This window comes from Pseudoliparis swirei, chromosome 14 (assembly GCF_029220125.1).
Source record: "Pseudoliparis swirei isolate HS2019 ecotype Mariana Trench chromosome 14, NWPU_hadal_v1, whole genome shotgun sequence".
Taxonomy (NCBI): Eukaryota; Metazoa; Chordata; class Actinopteri; order Perciformes; family Liparidae; genus Pseudoliparis; species Pseudoliparis swirei.
In genome coordinates this window covers 3,683,854-3,704,399 of record NC_079401.1, presented here as the reverse complement: position 1 = coordinate 3,704,399, position 20,546 = coordinate 3,683,854, and the positions used below count along the sequence as shown (strand labels likewise).

Below are 20,546 nucleotides of genomic sequence, written 5' to 3'. Positions count from 1 at the left end.
ACATTTTCTTTTTAAGTAAATTAAATATATTTAGCTTACATTCAATATTGCTTAAAGTGTATTTGTAGAACACCCTTCAAGCTTAAAGGCTATTACAAGTGCTTTACATGAGCTGAAGAAATACACGCGAACAACAGAAAATAAAATAAACACAAAATGCAGAATACAATGTATTTTATTTTTAAATGTCAGTATACCTACATGTATTCCCAACTATGATGTATTGCACACTTTGCACACGACATATACACAAACACTTTAAAATACATTCCATCACATGAATATAATGACAATAAAACAAACGCTTTTTAATAACTGATTAGTTGTCCGTGAACGATATCAACAACAATATATTATACATTGCAAATATGTGCTTGTCCACCAGAGGTCAGAGTAGAGCAGCTAAAGAGAAAAGAAGCAGAAGAAAAAACGGACACATGCAGCTGTTCAGCTGAGGACACACACACACGCACAGAGAAAGATGCAAATAGAATATACACTTTTATTTATCCCCAAGGGGAAATTAGTTCTCTGCATTTAACCCATCCTTAGTTATTAAGGAGCAGTGGGCTGCAGTGAAGCGCCCGGGAAGCAACTGGGGGTTCAGTGCCTTGCTCAAGGACACTTCGACTTGCAATTAATGGGGAGAGCGGGGATCGAACCCACAACCCTGCGGTTGCAGGACGGCCCTCTTACCCCACTGAGCTAAAGCCGAAGATTAGGAAGCACATCATAAGCATAATTCAGAGGACGATGCAAAACAGGATAATACGTCGAACTATGTATCTCTCTCTCACCTTAAAAAAAGCCAACAAACCCCCTAAAAAGCGTGTGAATGTAACGTGTGCTAGTTAAAAAAAGTAATCTTAACTTTTTTTTTAAACAGAACCCAGACGATGAATAGTGTCCATCCTGACTTTTTAAATAGTTTGACATTTCACAACTTTGTGTCACATTTGAGTAGAGATGGATTTTCAATGGCGGCCCTCAACCCCATCGCTCTCTGCCATTAGTACTGAAATGCCAGCGATGTGTATGGGGGACACGTGTGCATACCAGACGGCGATTATCATTCACTTAGCCTCTCTCTCTCTCTCTCTCTCTCTCTCTCTCTCTCTCCGAGGTCCAGGATCTCTGCAGTAATAATACATGAAGGGCTCCTCTCCCTCATCCATTAATCAGGAGGAAGGCTGAGGTAAAGGAGGGCTGATCTTTGGCCCCCCCCCCCCACACACACACACTATCACCTACCATTCATTATATAGAAGGGATATTAATGCAGATAAATAATTAAGCTTCGCGGGGCTCTCGTTAGAGTCCTAATGAGAAGTGTGTGTGAGGGGGGGGGGGGCAGATTGCTCCTGGGTGGTCTTATTACATCTCGCGGAGAAGTTTGTGAAAGCTTCAGCTGATGATAAACGATGTCCGGCCGTTTGCTAATTGGCAAATCAAATCGATGCGCACACAGCGCCGGGGGTCGGCGTTAACTTTTGGATAGTTACGTCAAACAATTCTGTTGGCACCTTCGTGGTCCCCAGAGGCGAAGAAACTGCGTGCGCAGTCACGTTTCGCATGGCACGAAAAGCCGTCATGCGTCATTCGCGATGATGCCCCGCCCCATTCAATAACAAAAGTGTTTCCCCGTTACGCACAAGAGCTTTTATGGCCAATTAAATGGCCCGCGCGAAGGCGGATGCAGCAGCGTCTTAAACATGCGTGTGTGTGTGCGCGCGCTCATCAGCCATGCTGCCCGGGGCCACTCTCACCTTTCAGGCCGACTCTCTGAGGATCGTCCTCGGCCTGTCACTCAGCCGGAGGAGAGTGAGAGAGAGATGAAAAATAACGAGTCCTCGTTGGCTTTGTTACAATAAAACTCCGCCTGCTCCAAATGACTTATTTCCTTAACCTTTACTCCCTTATATTTAACAAATGACAGACTGCGTCACGCAGGGGATTATGGGAGTGAAAAAACCCCGACGCGGTAATAAATGAATGACATCTCGGATAAATCACTGTCAGATTTGAAAGCAGACAGGTGAGTAATCCGTGGGAAATAAAGTAATCTGAACTCGTATGTAATCTCACATTAATGCCCAACAACCACGGGCTTCACATCTGCTTCCAGCAGTAGGCAGAGAGTCTAAGAGAAAGACCAAGTAGAATTAATAATAAATTCAAATTAGGTAGAATTGACTTCAAAGGCTCTAAAACTCTTATGCCCAGCCGAGGGAGGAGGCAGGACATAAATAATGAGGATATGAAGAGCCTCTCATTATGGCCCCGGCTCCGAGAGCCAGAGAGGGATGTGTTTCTGACACTTCTGCCATTTTCCTGCCCGGCGACAAATCATCTGCGTGAATGTCTGCGAGCTCTTCTGGCTCTCATAAGATCAAATGTCCTCTCGGAGATATACTGTAAATGAGTTGAGGAGCATTCAGGTGACATTTTGTATGAGGTAGAAAATAAAGTTGTCGTCAAAGTTCAGAGCAGCCGAAAGGTCAAAGGTTTTGCGAGGGAAAGGAAAAGTTAAATATTTTCGTAGATGTGCTTATTAGTTTCTTGAGAGTGAGACGAGAAAATTGATACCACACTCGTAGCTATATGCTAATTATGAAGCTAGCGCTAGTAGCTTAGCATAAGGACCGGAAGCAGAGCGAGACAGCTAGCTGGCTTTGTTATTTATATCTGTTCATGTGCGGATTAAACAAACCAGAAGTCACATCTTAATTTGTGAGCTTTAGAGAGGCTGACTAGCTGTTTCCAGTCTTAATGCTAAGCTAACCAGCTAACTGGCTCTAGCTTGATATTTACCTGATAGAAAAGAGAAGGGTACGTTTGCATCCAGTTGAAAGAAAACTCAGGCTAGCGGTTTCCCACTGCTTCTAGTCTTTATGCAAAGCTAAGCTAACCACCTCTTGGCATTAGCTTTATATTTAGATACAGATATAAGAGTGCAAAATAAGAGTATTTCCCAGTATGTCTCTTCCTTTAAAATTAGAGAGCAATTAATTACCAAAAGCTGCAGAGTAATGGAATAAAAATCAAAAAACTTGCTGTGCATCGGGATAAAACATGACATAACCAAATCATTTTTGCCTTGTGGTTATGAGATGCTCCTCTCCTTCTTATATTGGCCATATTAGGGCTGCAGTTAATGATTATTGTCCTCATTATTTTGTTAGAAATGTCTGAAAATTGTAATCAAGTAAAAATAAATGGCCATAAAAACTTCTCAGACAAAAGTTAACTGAATGAAATGTCTTGTTTTGTCTAGCCAGCAGTCAACAATCCAAATATATTTAATTTATCTTCATAGAGGGGAACAAAACACGACAGAGATTTACTTCTATGAGAGGATTTTATTTATTAATTATTATGTGTATCGCCTTCCCTGTCTACTGCGCCCTTCTCTTTCTCTCTCTTCACTCCGTTTCTCAAGCCGTCCCCCTCGTTTTGGCAGATTAAACCACAAAAGAGATGTAATATGTGTGATGGACTGAGTGAGTCAGCATTCGTCTGAGTCGCTATGAATCCTGGGTAATACTGGGAATTTATTCCACTGGAGTAAAATATGCATCATATCTCCATCTCGGTTCCTGTTTTTTTCTGTGTTGTTTAAGTTCGGGACAACTAATTTTATTTATCTTTTACTGGCATGCATAGTAGCATTTTATCAATTGTATTTTAGAATTGTTTTAATTTTTTTGACTAATATTTGTATAATATATAACGACGCATATTGTCATTATCTAATATACCATTAAGTATATGAGTCAATCAGCTAATTCTACTTAAAGTATGGAAATGTAACTTTTTTTCATTAAGTGCGTTTTATCCAAACTCCTTCAGCAAAAATAAAGACACACCTATTCCCAACCTTCCCTTAAATCCCCCCAAACTTTGTGTCATCCTCATACAGATAATCAAATACAGTTTCCTCCGTACACAGCCTCGTTGTCACTGCAGGACCCCGGCCGCCTTGGATCAGACTCGCCAAACAAAGAGGAAGATAAGCAGAAGGTTTGTAGGTCTCCGCGGGGCCCTTCAGACGTCCCTCCTGCACAGTTCTTTAAGTCACACACACTTTTGGCATTTGCATCTCGTTACTCATGGATCAATCATGGCGGCTTCATGAGATGAGACTCTTCACTCTCAGGCTTTCAATTAAAAGCAATCATAGTTTACTGTAACGAGGGCGGCACGTACAACACCGAAGGACTGCAGCGACACATGCTTTCATTACGCCGGTATACGATGCCTGTCAAGCTGCATTCTCCTGGACACACCGTGTGTGTGTGTGTGTGTGTGTGTGTGTGTGTGTGTGTGTGTGTGTTATCTCATCCATCAGAGAATTTCACTACTCTGTCTGTCAGTCAGCGATCCCTCACTATCTCCCAGACATGGGGGGATGGATGATCATCTATCGTGTTTTGGTGTGTGTGTGTGTGTGTGTGTGTGTGTGTGTGTGTTCATCCGTCTGGCAGCCGGGTGACACGTACTGCTGTTGATGTCTCAGTTGGTGTCAGCAGTTCCACTTTTCATCTTAAATGTGTCTGCAGTGGAGGCTGAGAGCCTGTACAACACCATCACGCTCTGATCTTTAAACGCTTTGAGGGGGGGGGGGGCTGTGGCAGAGCCCCAAAACAACAACAACAACAACAAAATTTATAGCTATCTTTAAAGAATGTCCTTGACTAAATCTTGACCAGCTAAGTGACTAACATGTTTTTTAAAGGCCTTCTAAATTGTAGAAAATTGACCAAGATCGGATGTATTTTTATATATAAATAGAGATTAAATACGAGGAAATGGAAACGAAAAGACGACCCAAATGTATAACATGTAAGACGTTCATCAGAAACCACATTGACTCAACCAGGGTCTACTGTGAAGGTCTACTGAGCTATGGGGGAAGTGACTTTACTTCTCACTGGATTTATTCCCTCAGGAAACATTGTAAACAAACTCAATCTCTAGTTTCAAGTCTTCTTCAATACGGCGTGGGGCAAAATGGCGGGGCTACGTTGTGATTGACAGGTTGCCACCACAGCGTTGCCAAGTCTGGGAGGTGTTAGTTACCGTTTTGCCGTGTGTTTTCAGTTCTAGAGGTTACCTTTAAAACATGTTGATCACCTGTAAAGGTCTTAGTCAGCGTTTGGTTCCACTGGTAGCACAAGGCAAAAATAACAAGACGGCGACGGCCAAAATGCAGAACTCGTTCCTTCCCGGACCCAATGGCTTCTTCCGCTTCTTCTTCGGCTTTTCCCCATTATCTGCACATACATTGTCCCATCTTTGTCCACCTGTTGTTGTTTTTCTGAGGAGGACAGAGCCCTTTTGTAGAGCACAGCAAAATAATGGAGGTTTATCTAACCAGGCATGCTAATATTTGTTTGCCAAAATTTCCATTTAAATTGACGGGGTCGGTGTGTGAACAGCTGTTTAGTGTGTGTTCCTGGGGGGAATGGGGTAACAAATAAATATGAATACAAAATAAAAACCACACAGACAAAACAGCCATCTTCTTAATTAAGCAAATCGTAATACAAATTAATCAGAAGTGAAACAAAGGAGCCGGCAGCCACCGCCTGAGACGAGCTGAAGTTATTTAATTTTCCTCATGCAGAGGACTCACACACACGGCCTCTTGCTAAGTCTGCTCTCGACTAATCCTTTAAATTAAGAGGTTCAGAAGTACTGCTTTTAGCGGAGAGATGCATGTTAAAAATATTCACTTAGTGTAAGCCATAATCAGCAATAAATCAGAATATAAGCTTTATTTCATTTGGTTGATTTCCAAAAAAGAATGATATTTATTTTTGTTTTTTTAATTGCATTACAGAAAATAAAGAACTTCATCACAATATTCTAATTTTCTGAGACAGTCCTGTATAGATAAATCTATCGATCTATCTATCTATATTCAGTTGGTCAGAGACGTCCACACCAAGGCAACCTTTTGTCAAACAATATTTATTTGCATATACATGACAACAAAATACATCCCAATGTGCATCCTTCATGTGTGGTTACTTTGTTATTTAGTGAAAACACCGAACGCGACTCGAGACGGCGCCGATCGAGACGACCTACAGATTCATGGCAGCTCGTCAAAAAGCGTTTATGTGTCGCGATGACCTCATCGGACAACTTCAGCCGACGTGTCCTCTGAAACCGGTCCGGCTCGTCCAGTTGTTGTCGAGTCGTTGCTCCCACTTTGCCATCTCTGCTGATGATGTGCTTACTTGTGGCCAGATAACACTTTTTTTTTAAAATAACATGGCGGAAATTCACGTGTCCGTATTTTAGGGAGCATTCGAAGGTTCGGTCGCGCCAGAAAGCGGCGCGCAAAGATTTGGTTGCAGAAGCTCGATGACGTCGGGAACTACCGGCGAGCTAACGGCGAACATGCTCGCCAGGTGAGAACATGCTATCCAGCTGGTCCACCGTGTAGCTTTCTGAGTGTGTGTCTTGCCCCATGCCCCACCTTCATTGGATAGCCGAGGTTTTAAGATGGCACACTTACCAATTGACAGCGACATGCTTGCTGGCGGAGTTCGCTGTTTATTTAAATGTCTCAACACGTCTCTTTAGCGAAACAGGCGTTAAACAAAAGTGGACGCGACGAACCCTTCCCTCCATTTTGGACTCTCGGCCTGTGGTTCTGTGTGACAAAGTTCACCAACGAGTTGAAAAACCAGCGTGTCGTATTACCACTAAAGAACGGGATGAGTTGGCACGAATGGCGTTAAATACCAGTGTGACCGGGCCTCAGAACATCTGATCTGATGCTACATCTCTTGATTTCTTGACTACCTCTAACTGTTTTCATTGGAGCCTGAAATATGAGGTGCCATTAATACACACAGCTCGGGGGCTACGCTCCATTTTGGAAATATGTCAAAAGAACTTAAGAGCGATGCCTCCGCCGCTCAGAGCGCGTTCGGGGTGGTACTGCGGGTCTGCACGAGGAGGATCGGTAGCCTGGTGATCGCAGAGCAGTTAAAATTGAGTCAAAATCAAACACACACACACACACACATGAAGGTCTCTCGCTAGATGAACAAGAACATGTATACGGTTGTAGATAATACGCCCGTGTGCCTTCAAACCGGGACAAAACACAATTTGGACTTGTGATGGGAACAGTTCTCGGCGCCGGGGTACAGGATGAAGCCGTCTAGTCGGGGTACAGGATGAAGCCGGAGAAGGTGCTGTACTTGTTGTTGTTGCCCCCGTGCGCCTTGCCGCCGTCCAGTTTCACGTAGATCTCGTCCCCGGAGTCCAGGTGCAGCACGGCGCTGTTGCTGGCGTAGTCGTAGTTCTGGTCGGCGTCCTGGGCGATGGCGCTGGCCCGTACCTGGGGGACAGTGGATTGGGGGGGAGGCAACGAGGGACCAGGCTACATTAGGTGATGAGAAGTTCACTTATGGCTGAGAGGCAAAAAGCACAGCTTTAAAAAATAGACACTCAAGTGGGAATTGTGGGTAATTTAGAGGTTTAGACCACTTTACTATAGGATGGTATAAAATACAATTATTACCCCCACCCCAATTGCAGTGTCTTTAGCGACCACAGTATAGTTAGTTTCTGAGCCCTCATCCAGCTGTAAACATCTGACTCATCCCCAAAAAACGGGAGGAGGGGGGGGGGGGGGTTTACACACGCTGGGGTTGGACCAGAAATATCACCATGTTACCCTGAAATCCTCCCGTATGAATAATATGGAGCAGGCAGGTGTATAGAAGGTGTTAATAGGAAGAAGGGGCGAGCCTCGTGCACGCTTTGAAATTAGGATGACTCTGGAAAGTTATCATTGTTCTCTAAATTGACCTTCTCCACTCTCACCTGTCCGTTCTTGCACAGGTCGGCCCACATGCTGGTCCCGTCCCCTCCGCGCATCAACACGTGGTAGGTGAAGAAGTAGATCCCGGACACATGGCAGGTGAACTTCCCGGTGCTCGCGTCGTAGTGGTCCCCCAAGTTCGTAATCACGTCGTCGAACTTCAGCACCTCGTAGCCCTCGTGCGGGTTCTTCAGGCCGACGTAGAACGCGATCCGGAAGCTGGTGCCGGTGCCGGTGGAGTTCGCGCCGTCCGTCCCGCCGTTGTCGGGTCCGGTGGGTCCGGTCACCGCGGGGAAGGCGAGCTTGGCGTCGCCGCGCTGCCCCGGTGGCCCCCTCGGACCCGGGGATCCCGGCTCTCCCGGCAGGCCCCTTAATCCGGGTTTACCGGGTCGCCCCGTCTCCCCGCGGCTCCCTTGCGCCATCGGCGGCTGCGGCGCGTTCACGCCGTTCACGTTCTGGGCGGTGGCGCCCCCCGGTTTCGGAGTGTACGGGTCGCACACCATCCGACAGGTGCCCATCATCTCGTAGTAGTGCGCGGAGGTCTCCGGGGTACGGAGGAGCAGCAGCGGGACGGCGACTGCCAGAGCCAGCAGAAGCATCGCGACGACGGTCACCGCAGGAACACCGACCACCTCCTCCGCGCGGCTCGCGGACGTTGGGACGACAGGAAACCCGCGCAGCCGTTCTGGGGGGGAATTGTGCCGGAGGACGGGGGGAGAGGGGGGAGGCTTTTTAGGACGACGGAAAAGAAATGGAGAACAAGTTGATTAAGTGCGCATCCCTCGGCTAAGTGGCGGCGGGGACCGGGGACCGGGGAGCGCTCCTGGCTGGATGGGTGCGCGCGGACAGCGGCGGTCCAGCTGCCCAAGTTAGCGAGGAGAAGACCGGAAAACAAGGGGGAGGTGGCCTTCAAATTAAAACAGCAGGACGGGTGGCGCCTCAGAATAAAGGAGAGAGACATCAGCTGAGTAATTTAAAGCAGCCACAAGTTACAGGTTAAAGGTTAAAGGCACGAGGCGGGTCAGAACCAACACGGAAGTTCATTTTTAATAAGCATTCATTAGGATGGGAGGGTGCACATTCTCCGGGTCATAATTATAATATGCAGTCGGATGTCAGAAGGCCACTGCCTCCATTTACTCAAGTACTTAATTAGAGGTACTTGTACCGTACTTTATATTTCTGCTCTGCTCCAACAGAGGGAGGTGTTGTACTTATACTCCACTGCGTGTATTTGACAGCAATAATTAGCAGATCTGTGTAGGATTAAGATGTTGACAAATGATCAGTTTGAGAACTTTGATGCATTGTAAGTGGTTTAATGAGCTGCAACACCAACCGTGCACCATTAATAATGACACACCCGCAGTGGCCGTGCTGCATAATTCAGTCATATTCCTGCATTTCAAATTTTATTTGAGTATCTCCAGGCTGGAATATTCCACTTGACTGAAGCAGACAGGCTAAATTCCAAATATCGATATCAGGAGATGTGATTATTAGATTCTCGACCGAGATTTTATTTTGTAATACGTAACCGGAAGTGCTCTATTCTCTTTCGACTGACTTGACGAGAGGTCCAGTCGGTGCGTAAAGTTTAAATCCGCGCAATTGTCCCTAAAGATTGCACAAAATACGTAATCGGCAAAACACCCCTCACACATATTTGCATTTCGGGAAAACATCTTGATAATATTATACTTGAATGTGTCACTCTGTGCATATATACATCCTTAAAATGCTAAATGATTGCATATTTATTTTTCATGTGGAGCTGGTTTGTGTTTTCTTATAGGTGTGACATCCAACACCACTGTAAAGAATATTGGCGTTATCTTTGATCGGGACTTGTCCTTTAACTCCCACGTAAAGCAAATCTCAAGGACTGCATTCTTTCATCTACGTAATATTTCAAAAATCAGGCACATCTTGTCTCAAAAAGATGCAGAAAAATTGGTTCACGCGTTCGTTACTTCGAGACTGGATTACTGCAACTCCTTATTATCAGGCTGCTCTAATAAGTCTCTTAGGTCCCTCCAGTTGATCCAGAATGCTGCAGCTCGTGTTCTCACTAAAACTAAGAAAAGAGATCACATCACTCCTGCACTAGCTGCTCTGCACTGGCTCCCAGTAAAATCAAGAATCACTTTTAAAATTCTTCTCTTAACGTACAAAGCCTTGATTGGTGATGCACCATCATATCTTAAGGAGCTTGTAGTACCATATTGCCCACTAGAGAGCTACGCTCACTAAATGCGGGACTACTTGTAGTTCCTAGAGTCTTAAAAGTAGAATGGGAGCCAGAGCCTTAAGCTATCAAGCTCCACTTGTTTGGAACCAGCTTCCAATTTCAGTCCGGGAGGCAGACACAGTCACCTCGTTTAAGAGTAGACTTAAGACCTTCCTCTTTGACAGAGCTTATAGTTAGGGCAGAATCAGGTTTGCCCTGGTCCAGCCCCTTGATATGCTGCTATAGGCTTATAGCTGCCGGGGGACGTTTTAGGATGCACTGAGTACCTATCTCCTCTTTTTCTCTCCTTAAGGATGAATTTTCATCTCTCAATCACACGTTACTAACTCTGCTTTCTCCCGGAGTCCTTTTGACTTCACGTCTCATGGGGTCATCGGACCCTATGAGACGACATAGATCCTATCTGCCTGATGGATCATTGAGGTCTGGGTCGTGGAATTCCTGCTCCTGACTACGCCACTGTCCTGCTGAGACTCCGCCTACTGTTGAGACTCCGCCCACTCCTCCCCACCGCCATCTGCCTGATGGATCGTGGAGGTCTCCATCGTGGAATATGCCTACTATGAACTATTCATACACTCTGTCATATTCATTGAATGTATTTTAACTCTAAATCTGTCCTTCTGTACACATTACATCTATTGCATCTGTCCATCCTGGAGAGGGATCCTCCTCTGTTGCTCTCCTCCAGGTTTCTTCCCTTTTTTTCCCCCTGAAGGGTTATTTGGGAGTTTTTCCTGGTCCGATGTGAGGTTTTGGGGCAGGGATGTCTATGTGTACAGATTGTAAAGCACTCCGAGACAAATTTGTAATTTGTGAAATTGGGCTATACAAATAAACTGAATTGAATTGAATTGAATTAGAGGTAAAATATTACCATACAATGTGTTCTTCCATTCCCCTTTGGAAACATCCATACATTCTTCAATTGCATGGGGATTTGGATGTCGTCGAGCCCATCCACATATTATCATAAGCCTCAAAATGTTGATATATATATATTTTAATCCTTTTGGGCAATCCATTAATAAGCTCCCCAAATCGACACAAAAATGATTTTTTAAAAACTTTTAACTAATGAATAAAGATTAAAGACGAGTTTAAACCATGTGATGATGACAATAAATACGTCCAAATATTTGAGTCACACCATGAGGGGTCCTTTCAAAGTCCGAGCCCACTGTCTGAGGGCAGGTCCACACGGTGCCCATGCGTTCACCGTTCATTCACTTTACTCACATGCACACGTGCAGACGGATGGGGGACAGGAGGTAATATATACAGGAGATGGAGCGGTGATGTCTGACTGCTGTCCACACCTTCGACTCCGAGCTCCCCGGCTGCAGGGACGCTCTTTTTGATGTCTTGTTTCGCGAGGTGGAGAGCCACGGGCCTTGAATTCTGATTCTCCATCAAATTTAAATCCCCCCCCCCCCCCACTGTGCACATAGGCAATCACTCCTCTGTTGCATACAGATGTGTCTTAAACACCTCGTTAGCCACCGTGCACTTGAACGGCTCACAAGCCCGAAGTTTCATGACCACCGGGCCTCCTTGGCGTTGGTACGGCCATCAGCGAGGCCTTTCATTGGTTATTTTAAGTTTCTGAGACACTCAGTGAAAAGAGCGTTTGCTCATTGAATAAAAGCGTTTAGTGATTTTGTCCCTGAAGTTCAATACCCCCCCCATGCCCACCCCCATGCCCACCCCCACACCCTGAAGGACCTGTAATACCTCTGAAGTGCTGCTCGGGAACTAAGCACCTGTAATTGGAGCACGGGCCCCACATCCACAGCAGAGGCTTTAGAGCTCAAGGCAATGTTGGGAAATCTTCAGAGGCCGGAGACATGGCTTATCCCAAGCCCCACAGTCACACTGCCGAAAAACCAACCTCCCTCCATCCCTCCCGTACTCCCTAAGCAATTTTCAACCCGCGCTCGGCTCGGCTTTTGACTCCACGGAACATGGCTCCAGCCCGGCCTGCCCACGTCTGAAGGTGAGAAAGCGCCACGAGTCACGGGCGAAGATGAAATCGCGGGGTGCGGGTATAAAATCTGGAAATCCATCTTTCGATTTTCATCCACAGCGGACGACAATAATCATCTGCGCGAAAACAAATGAGTGCAGAACAGCCCGCTCCCAGACTCTAAGGGGCAGGAGTGACCTTTACTCGGGGTTAGTACGGTGAACAGCAAGTCCACTCCACGTGAACCTTTACCTTTCCAAAACGGCCACCAGGGGTTGACTTTACCGTGGGAAACGTTGACTTGTGCCACAAGGATGCAGCGGTGAGAACCTGCAACATCAGCTCCTGTCTCAACATGTGCCCCTAATCCCTGATGAAGGGCTCTGAAGACGCCTCCGCCCTTAAAAGACACAAATGTCCTCCTCCATGTGGCGCGTTGACGGTGAAGCCCCGTCACATGTTAACGTGGCTCTACCCGTCCACCGGGCTAACCGCCTACGACCGTGCCTTCACTCCTCTGACACAATATTTCCCATCCGGCTCGGCGGTAATAATAATAATAGACTGTGGACCTGAAAACAGCATCAAGGAAAGGTTAAGAGACCCTGCTGTGTGCCACTGCTGCCATTTGTCACCTTAACATTTCCAGCCCAGATCACCGGGCTCGTCTTAGGGCGAGTGGTGAATCTGCCCCCATCGGATCAGAATAACTTCCATTGATTTGACTTGTGAGATTTATGGGTTACCACCCTGGGAGACGGCAGGAATCGATACCAATTGATGAAAAATCTCCAAATTAACACACAGATGTCAAGGACTGTGACCTCAGAGGGAAAAGATCCCAGATTGGAAGCAGTTCAGTTGCCGCTTGACGGCTCTCATCATGGTGGCGGCGAGCCGGCGGCTGTAAGCTAACGGTGAAAACAGCATGAACTACGGCGAAAGGGCTGACCATTTAATAAGGGTAGGACAGATATTTAACTGTTAACAGTACGAAAGAAAGTGACTATCTCAACGACACACACACACACACAGAAGAAGAACGGCTTCATTCTCTGCTCCGGCTTGACGGGCTTTATATAGAAAATATTAGTTTGCTGCTATATTAATGTTCAGAATGTAAAATGGAGCTCCTCTGAGCGATGTGAACAAGCACGAGGCCACGGCCTCGAGAGAGAGTGAAAGAGAGGGTGGCGAGCAGTCGCTGTGTGTGTGCGTGTGTGTGTGTGCGTGTGTGTTTGTGTTGACACTGATGCAGTGCTGCGAGCCCGAGGGGTTCAACCTTCTGCAAGTGGCAAAGGCAGACGTGATGAAGTCATGTCGACAGCGCGTGGCCCGCGGCTGGACATTTTCTTTTAAAGCACTTTTTGCTTTATTATTATTTGTTCTAATCCCAAGGCCTGCTTATCAAATGAACTGACGGCAGCAGATGGAGTCCAGGGAGACACTCCTATTAACAGGCTGAGTCTAATGAGACAGGACCAAAAAAAAAGAAGGATTTCACTTTTTTTCTTAACCGAACCATCGCCACAGCGAAAAGAAGACCAACCTCGGCACGCTCCCCTGAACTCAATCACGATGCTATACGTGTGTCTGATTCAGCTTCTTATGTTCGCGTGTTTGCATGTATCACGAAACAGTGGAGGAAATGTCTTTAATTTTAAACCAACCATTCAATCCCCGACCTAGTCGGTGTGTCCTTGAGCAAGTCATTTGACCCTGAATTGTTTGCATTATTCCCGTAGCTGTGTCTACGTGTACTTTAACATGTCAAGTGTCTTTGAGTAGCTTAAAAAGCACTAAATAAATTAAATTGATTATTATTATTAAGTTTATAAACCAAAGTCTTTGACACATTTTTATTTATGTATACCTTTTATTTGGTGTAAATCAATGTGTAATGTGTTTAGATTGTTTTAATATGTTGTAAATATGTAATACACACATATTCATTGTATTTCTACATTGGTGGAGCCCACTGCTCTCTCTCTATCTCTCTCTCTCTCTTTTTAATCTTCTGCACACACGTGGAGGCGTGGCCGGGGAGGGGCGGGGCTTTGTCCACAGCGTCACGTTATCAGGAAGAAACGTCCACACAGCGGAGGAGCGGACTGAATAAGTACCTGAAAGTAGCTTTAAAATACCACCAGATGAGTCCTTAAGAAGCTCAGTGCACCACGTGGTGTTGGTAAGATACCGCTGTTCTCCACCTGCACCTTTATGTTCACCTGCGTCGGCCTGGAACTTTATTCGAGAGGGGGGTACAAGTTTCCACAAGTTGAGTCAAGGACGCCGAGCTGTGTGACGTCAGTCCGCTCGGTCCTCTTCACGCGGTTCGGTCAGCCGACGCTACAATGTCGCGCGTTGTCGCTACAATGTCGCGCCACACGAGCGTAGTCTGTTTCTGAAGATTCGCGGGTTCTCTGGTGAGTTCCGCTCGCGACCTGGAGGATTTTCAACGGCTGGTGTAAAAACAGAAAAAGGAGGAGGTTTGCGCCATGCTGAGGCAGTTTGGAGGTTAAACGGCGCAGGTCGCGAGGACGTTTTTTTTTGCACACGTTGTTAAAGCTTCGTGGTCCTTGTATTAATCATCCACTACAGAGTTCCTTTCCTCAGGCTGTGTATTGTCTTTATTTTACTACCGTCTAGACGTGACAGCTGAGACAGATGATTGTAATCCCAGAGCATAGATTATTATTGCTTTAAAAAGTTGTTCTGTGTGCATGTAAACCCCCCCCCCCCCATGTCCTCCTGTCCCAGTGCATCATGCCAGATGAGATGGCGCGGCCTTTAATCCGAGGCGGGGGTGAAGGAGGAGGATGCTCCGGGCGCCTCGAGGCCTCGCCGTCCGATCCCGGCGCCCCGGTCGTCGGCATCCTGGGCACGGGCGACTTCTCTCGCTCGCTGGCCAGCCGGCTGGTGGCCTCCGGCTACCGCGTGGCGGTGGGGAGTCGAAACCCCAAGCGCTCCGCGGCTCTGTTCCCCGAGGAGGCCGAGGTGACGACACTGACACTCACGGTCACACCCGCCATGTAATTGGTGTTTTGGCTTCTCTCCCGCTGGGGATGTTTATATATTTACTGCGTCTTTACCCACGAGGCGTGGTGACTGTTGTTCTCGCCTCGAATAGACACGCACAACGCCGCAGCTAATCGTATTCTGCCGGTTATTTAACCGCTTCTGTCTCCGTCCTCCAGGTGACGTCCCAGGTGGAGGCCGTCGGCCTGGCCGACCTGGTGTTTGTGGCGGTGTTCCCCGAGCACCACTCCACGCTGGCGGCGCTGAAGCCGTCGCTCGCCGGCAAGACGCTGGTGGACGTCAGCAACGGGTCGAGCGTCAACCGAGACGGGCCCTCCAACGCCGAGCGGCTCGCCGAGCTGTTCCCGGAGAGCTCCGTGGTCAAGGGGTTCAACACCATATCGGCGTGGACGCTCCAGGTGGGACCTCGGGATGGAAACAGGCAGGTAGGATCCACGCCCCGGTAATGCAGATTGAAGAAGAAGAAAAAGTCCCGATTTTCGGGAACGTCTCAAGCCGCCGTCGTCGTCGTCTCTCCAGATTTTGCTGTGCGGCGACAGCTGCGCGGCCAAGAGCTCGGTGATGCAGCTCTGCCGCCGCATGGGCTTCGTCCCCGTCGACATGGGCCTCCTCTCCTCCTCCCTGGAGATCGAGAACCTCCCCCACCGCCTCTTCCCCTCCTGGCGCCTCCCCGCCCTCTGCACCCTGTGCCTGTTCGCCTTCTTCTACGCGTACAACTTCCTGCGCGACGTCCTGCAGCCCTACGTCACGGCGGGGAAGAGCGTCTTCTACAAGATGCCCATCCAGACCGTCAACGCCACCTTCCCCGCCGTCGCCCTGGTGACGCTGTCGCTGGTCTACCTGCCCGGCGTGTGCGCCGCGCTCCTCCAGCTGTGGCGCGGCACCAAGTACAACCGCTTCCCCTGTTGGCTGGACTGCTGGCTGACCAGCAGGAAGCAGCTGGGCCTGTGCAGCTTCATGTGCGCGGCGCTGCACGCCATCTACAGCCTGGTTCTCCCCTCGAGGAAGTCCGCCCACTTCAAACTGCTCATCGAGTCCAAACAGGTGAGGGGCGAGACGCCAACGCGATGCACGCTAAATACCCCCCCACACACACACACACACACACACACGGGCCGCGGTGAGGATTGATTGTTTGCTGTGTGACGTCCAGTTGAAGGAGGAGGAGGACGTGTGGGTGGACGCGGAGGTGTGGCGGGTGGAGCTGTACCTGTCGGCGGGCATCGTGGCCTTCGGGCTGCTCTCCCTGCTGGCCGTCGCCTCGTTGCCCTCGGTGACCAACGCCGTCAACTGGAGGGAGTTCAGCTTCATCCAGGTGAACACGGACGCACACAAGCAGGGATTCATCCAGTGAAATGATCACAAGTGACCCCTCCCTCCCTCCCCTCAAATCCTTTAAATACATACATAAGACGGGGCGTGTGTGTGTGTTTGTCACATGACTTACCAACTACACACTAAGACTCTGCCCCCCTCAAGGAGGACATTGTCTACATGACCTGTGCACTTTGAATTACAACTGTTGCGCTAATTGAAAAGGTTGTAAAGCCAGAGCGCAGTGAGAGTTCCAGTAATGGTGTCTAAACGGTGGTCACTGGATGGCGTAAACACCACATGTTTCCACCATGTGACCAGAACTGAAATGTCAAAAGCGTGCCTCAGCTTAGTTTTAAGGAATGCCGTGATCTCGGTACCGCCGTTACTGTCAGCGTTTTTAAAAAGGGGAAATCGTCACTACGCTGACTATTTTTGCTGCTTCTTTTTAAACATTTAGTTCCGCTGCCCGTCACGTATTTGAAAGCACCGCGATACACACACGTCATCCCTCCTGTCGGGTGGAAACGAGTATGAGCCGCTCTGCCCAGTTAGTGTGGAGAGAGAAAAAAGGCAATTTTTAACCCCTTGGCCTCAACCTTGGGAGGCTTTTTTTATTTTGTATTGCCGTGCCCTGTAGACACGCACACACACACTGGTGGGGTTCATGCGGGTCATGAGTGGTAGGTCAGTGTGTGTGTCCACGGGTTCTGTAACAGTGAGCTAATGTAGTGGACTGGCTGGACTGTGAGCTGAAGAAGTCACTTTCATTATAATTTTTTTAAACCATATTTAGAGGACAGGTCAATCGTTACGCTGACGGCCCTCTTTCGCCCCCTGCAGTCCACATTAGGTTACTGCGCCCTGTTCGTGGCCACCCTCCACGCGCTCCTCTTCGGCTGGGACCGCGCCTTCGACCCGGCCCGGTACCACTTCTTCCTTCCCCCGACCTTCGCGCTGGCCCTGGTTCTTCCCGTCGTGGCCCTCCTGGGCCGCCTGGCCCTGCTGGCGCCCTGCGTGGCCCGGCGGCTCGGGCTGATCCGCCGCGGCTGGGAGAAGAGCCGGCACGTCCGCTTCGACCGGCCGGACGACGTCTGCTGCAACGTGCTGGAGAACGGCAGCTACGTGTGAGGGTCTCGTGGATGTTACCGGCGGTCTCACAGGAGATTCTTTCAACACTATTAGGACGCTTTGAAGCTCCTCGCCGAGTTCAGAGGCGTGTGAGCGTCTTTAAAAGAGTAGCTGGTAGTTCTTCTCGACGGTTGACCGGTAAAGGTGCTCGTCAACCGCATTGCACTACGCATAGTCATTTAGTTATGCTTTTCACCTTAACTTATTGTTACGAGAACAACTTCTGAGGAACCTGCTGCAGACTTTACTGACGCAGCGCCGCAGCATTGTGTTCATATCTGAGTGTCTGAAATGTGATGTTCTCTTCTCTTCACTCTGATCATCAGAAGCAGAGATGGCCTTGTGGATTCCGGTCGGTAACTTTTTTGCTTATTTTTTTGCACTTCAAGACTGCTGCAGACGTTTGTCTTCTACATACGTTTCATTTTGTCTTTACATCTTTTTTTTGGAGGGGGGGGAGAGAAGCGTAAAGAAGTTTACATGATGTGCCCCAATTTAAACATCTGCTGTCCGCCCACTGTAATGTGAATTCAATGCAATTATCAAGCATATGGTGAATAATGTTTGTACCTTTTAATATTCTGGCCTGTTTGTAGCTTCTGAATTTGATTTCACGTGCCAAAGGAAATCTATGCAGAGGAAGGGCTGTTGTGTTTAGGTTCAAGTGCCCCCCCCCCCTTCTTCTTTTAAACATGGTTACATTATGGTGTTGAACTGACCTGCTGATCGGAATACATTTGACAACAATTTCAAAAAGGCTGTTATCAAACTTATTTGTCTCGTTTCCTTTTTCTCATATGAGTATGAAATGCTGTTGTGTGATCTCAGCCATTTCTGTGTTGTGAGTTTTGTGTTCCTGCCAAAGATCCTTGTCTGTTACGTGATGACTGGATGTTCTCTGAATCAAAATGCCACAGTACTTAACCTTTAATGCATGAATGTGAAATGAAAATTGGAAATAAATACATCTTCATTATTAAAAGCTCAATCTCATCTCTGGTCCCAAAGTGTGCGACATCAGATTAATAAACATGTGAGGGCTGCCATCTTGTGGCGGAGAATCAGATCACAATAGAATATTTTATATATCAACTGTATTTGTGTTTGTTGCTTTATGGACTCATGGGTCTGGATAAAAATATATTGTATGTAATATATATAATATATATATAAAAGATGTATATTGTATATATTTATATAAATAAATTATATATATTATATAAAAAAATGTAATTGCACTGTTGCATTGAAACCCTCATTGTTCCGTGTGACTACATCTTTCCATATGAATTAATTTAAGGTTAATTATTGTGGAAAACAATTGTCTTCTATTTCACATTTAAACGCCGTAGTTTTTCTTCATACTTTGCTTCTCAAGGCACCTCGTACCGCTCCCTCTATTATTTTATTGGAGAATCGTTAAAACTGAAAAGCAGGTGGCTACCTGTAAAGAGGGCGTGGCCTCCAGAAGCCACCTCCCACTTTATTAGGCAACAAAGAACAGCACCGCAGGACTGGTCGGACGAGCACCGACAGGAGCAGCACACGGCAGGGCGTGTCAGTTTCTCCCAGCAGTCATGAATGTAAGTATCGTGTCTTTCCCTCCATGTTTCCATGAGGATTCGGACTACCAACCTGTCTTTGGAGTGTTTCTACTGATCCACAGGGAGTCTACACAACAGGGGTCTCTCTGATTGGCTAGCTGTAATGAAGCCATACGTCATTTTATAGAATTGGATCAGAAATCTGCTTTTAAAAACAATGCTTTTACCAGTTTTTTTAAATTCATTTTTTGGTCTGTTTTTGTGTGTTTTCCCTCCCCAGGAATCCTTTGAGCAAGCAGTGGAGGACGTGAAGGTGCTGAAGCAGCGGCCCGGCTACGGGGTCCTGGGAGACGTGTACGGCCTCTACAAGCAGGCCACGGTCGGCGACGTCAACATCGGTGAGTCTCCCTCTGCTGTCGGATCCACGTGGACCGGGATCCGGTCTCCGCGCGCAGCAGGACTCCTCCAGGCGGGGTGCGCAGGAATGAGGCCCAACATGTTTCTGTGTCTTCCTGTAATCACGATCCCACAACTGATACGGGGACAGAGAACCGGCCATTTGAGAGGGAGAAAAACAACAATTTGTATTGAAATGGTGAACAATTTTTATATTTTTGACATTAATTTTAAAGATGAGGGTTTTTAAAGCGCCTGACCAGTTAGTTTTTTGAACTCAAGTTTTCCACTATAACATTACATTGAGCAAAACGCTGCATTAAAGTTGCTAAAATCAATTTAAATGATATGAATAGAGCAGCAAACCTCTATTTCCTATGAGCAGAGCATGACGTCACTCCCGCTGTGCTATTGAAATTACAGCTCCAACAGTAATACCCTGCATTAATACATTTAAATGATATATATATATAATGGTGAGAAGTTTAGGGGTCCAAACCCCACCCCTAACTGAATTTTTACATTTTTTAAATTTGATTTATTAACTTTTTTACGGTTTTGTTGTAGAACATTAAGATTTACATTATATTCCAAAGCCTATAATTGGTGAACTTTTTTTATTAACTTAATGTGTTTAAATCTAGTAGAATTAAAAAGTATCAAGTGGTAGAATCAGACTAAAATACCCCTCGTGTGTACCTTTTTTGATGTGATGCAATATTTCTGTACTGATGATACTTGTGCATTGTGTATATATTTAGTTTCGTCTGTATATTTAGTATTTAAGTATTTTATTTTTATTAATGCTCTAATGTGCACCCGCTGCTGTGACCCTGAAATTTCCTCTCTGTGGGACTAATAAAAGATTATCTTATTTTATCTTACTTAAAATCCATTTATTTTTGATTTATTCCAGTCCTTGATGGTTTATTTTGGTGTTTATGTCCGCAGAGCGTCCCGGGTTCTTTGACATCGCAGGACGAGGGAAATGGGATGCGTGGAAAGGAAAGAAAGGTCAGAACTTTCCATAGAAAAGAAAAAGAGTACATGCAAAACATG

At 46.9% G+C, this 20,546-nt stretch overlaps 2 protein-coding genes across 2 annotated transcripts in view; one reads left to right on the top strand and one right to left on the bottom strand.

Annotated features, from left to right (window-relative positions):
- The window catches only part of steap3 (STEAP family member 3, metalloreductase), a 29,339-nt gene that overhangs the window by 8,142 nt on the left and 651 nt on the right, over positions 1-20,546 (top strand). Inside the window, 9 exon segments of the mRNA XM_056430825.1 lie at positions 3,920-4,020; positions 14,824-15,060; positions 15,261-15,527; positions 15,622-16,146; positions 16,256-16,417; positions 17,260-17,634; positions 19,038-19,130; positions 19,372-19,489; positions 20,439-20,501. Of these exon segments, the coding sequence (XP_056286800.1) occupies positions 14,830-15,060; positions 15,261-15,527; positions 15,622-16,146; positions 16,256-16,417; positions 17,260-17,634; positions 19,038-19,130; positions 19,372-19,489; positions 20,439-20,501 (1,834 nt within the window). The 5' untranslated portion in view covers positions 3,920-4,020; positions 14,824-14,829.
- Positions 5,935-10,070, bottom strand: c1ql2 (complement component 1, q subcomponent-like 2). Its single transcript, XM_056430824.1, has 2 exons — positions 7,849-10,070; positions 5,935-7,360 (listed from the first exon to the last, which is right to left on the bottom strand). Exons 1-2 carry the CDS (start codon positions 8,443-8,445, stop codon positions 7,181-7,183), a joined length of 777 nt encoding a protein of 258 aa, XP_056286799.1. The 5' UTR covers positions 8,446-10,070; the 3' UTR covers positions 5,935-7,180.

Coding starts and splice junctions, on each gene's coding strand:
- c1ql2 (XM_056430824.1), bottom strand. CDS start 8,445: ATGCTTCTGCTGGCTCTGGCAGTCGCCGTCCCGCTGCTGCTCCTCCGT. Junction 7,361..7,848: donor ACCTGTGCAAGAACGGACAG/GTGAGAGTGGAG, acceptor ACTGTCCCCCAG/GTACGGGCCAGCGCCATCGC.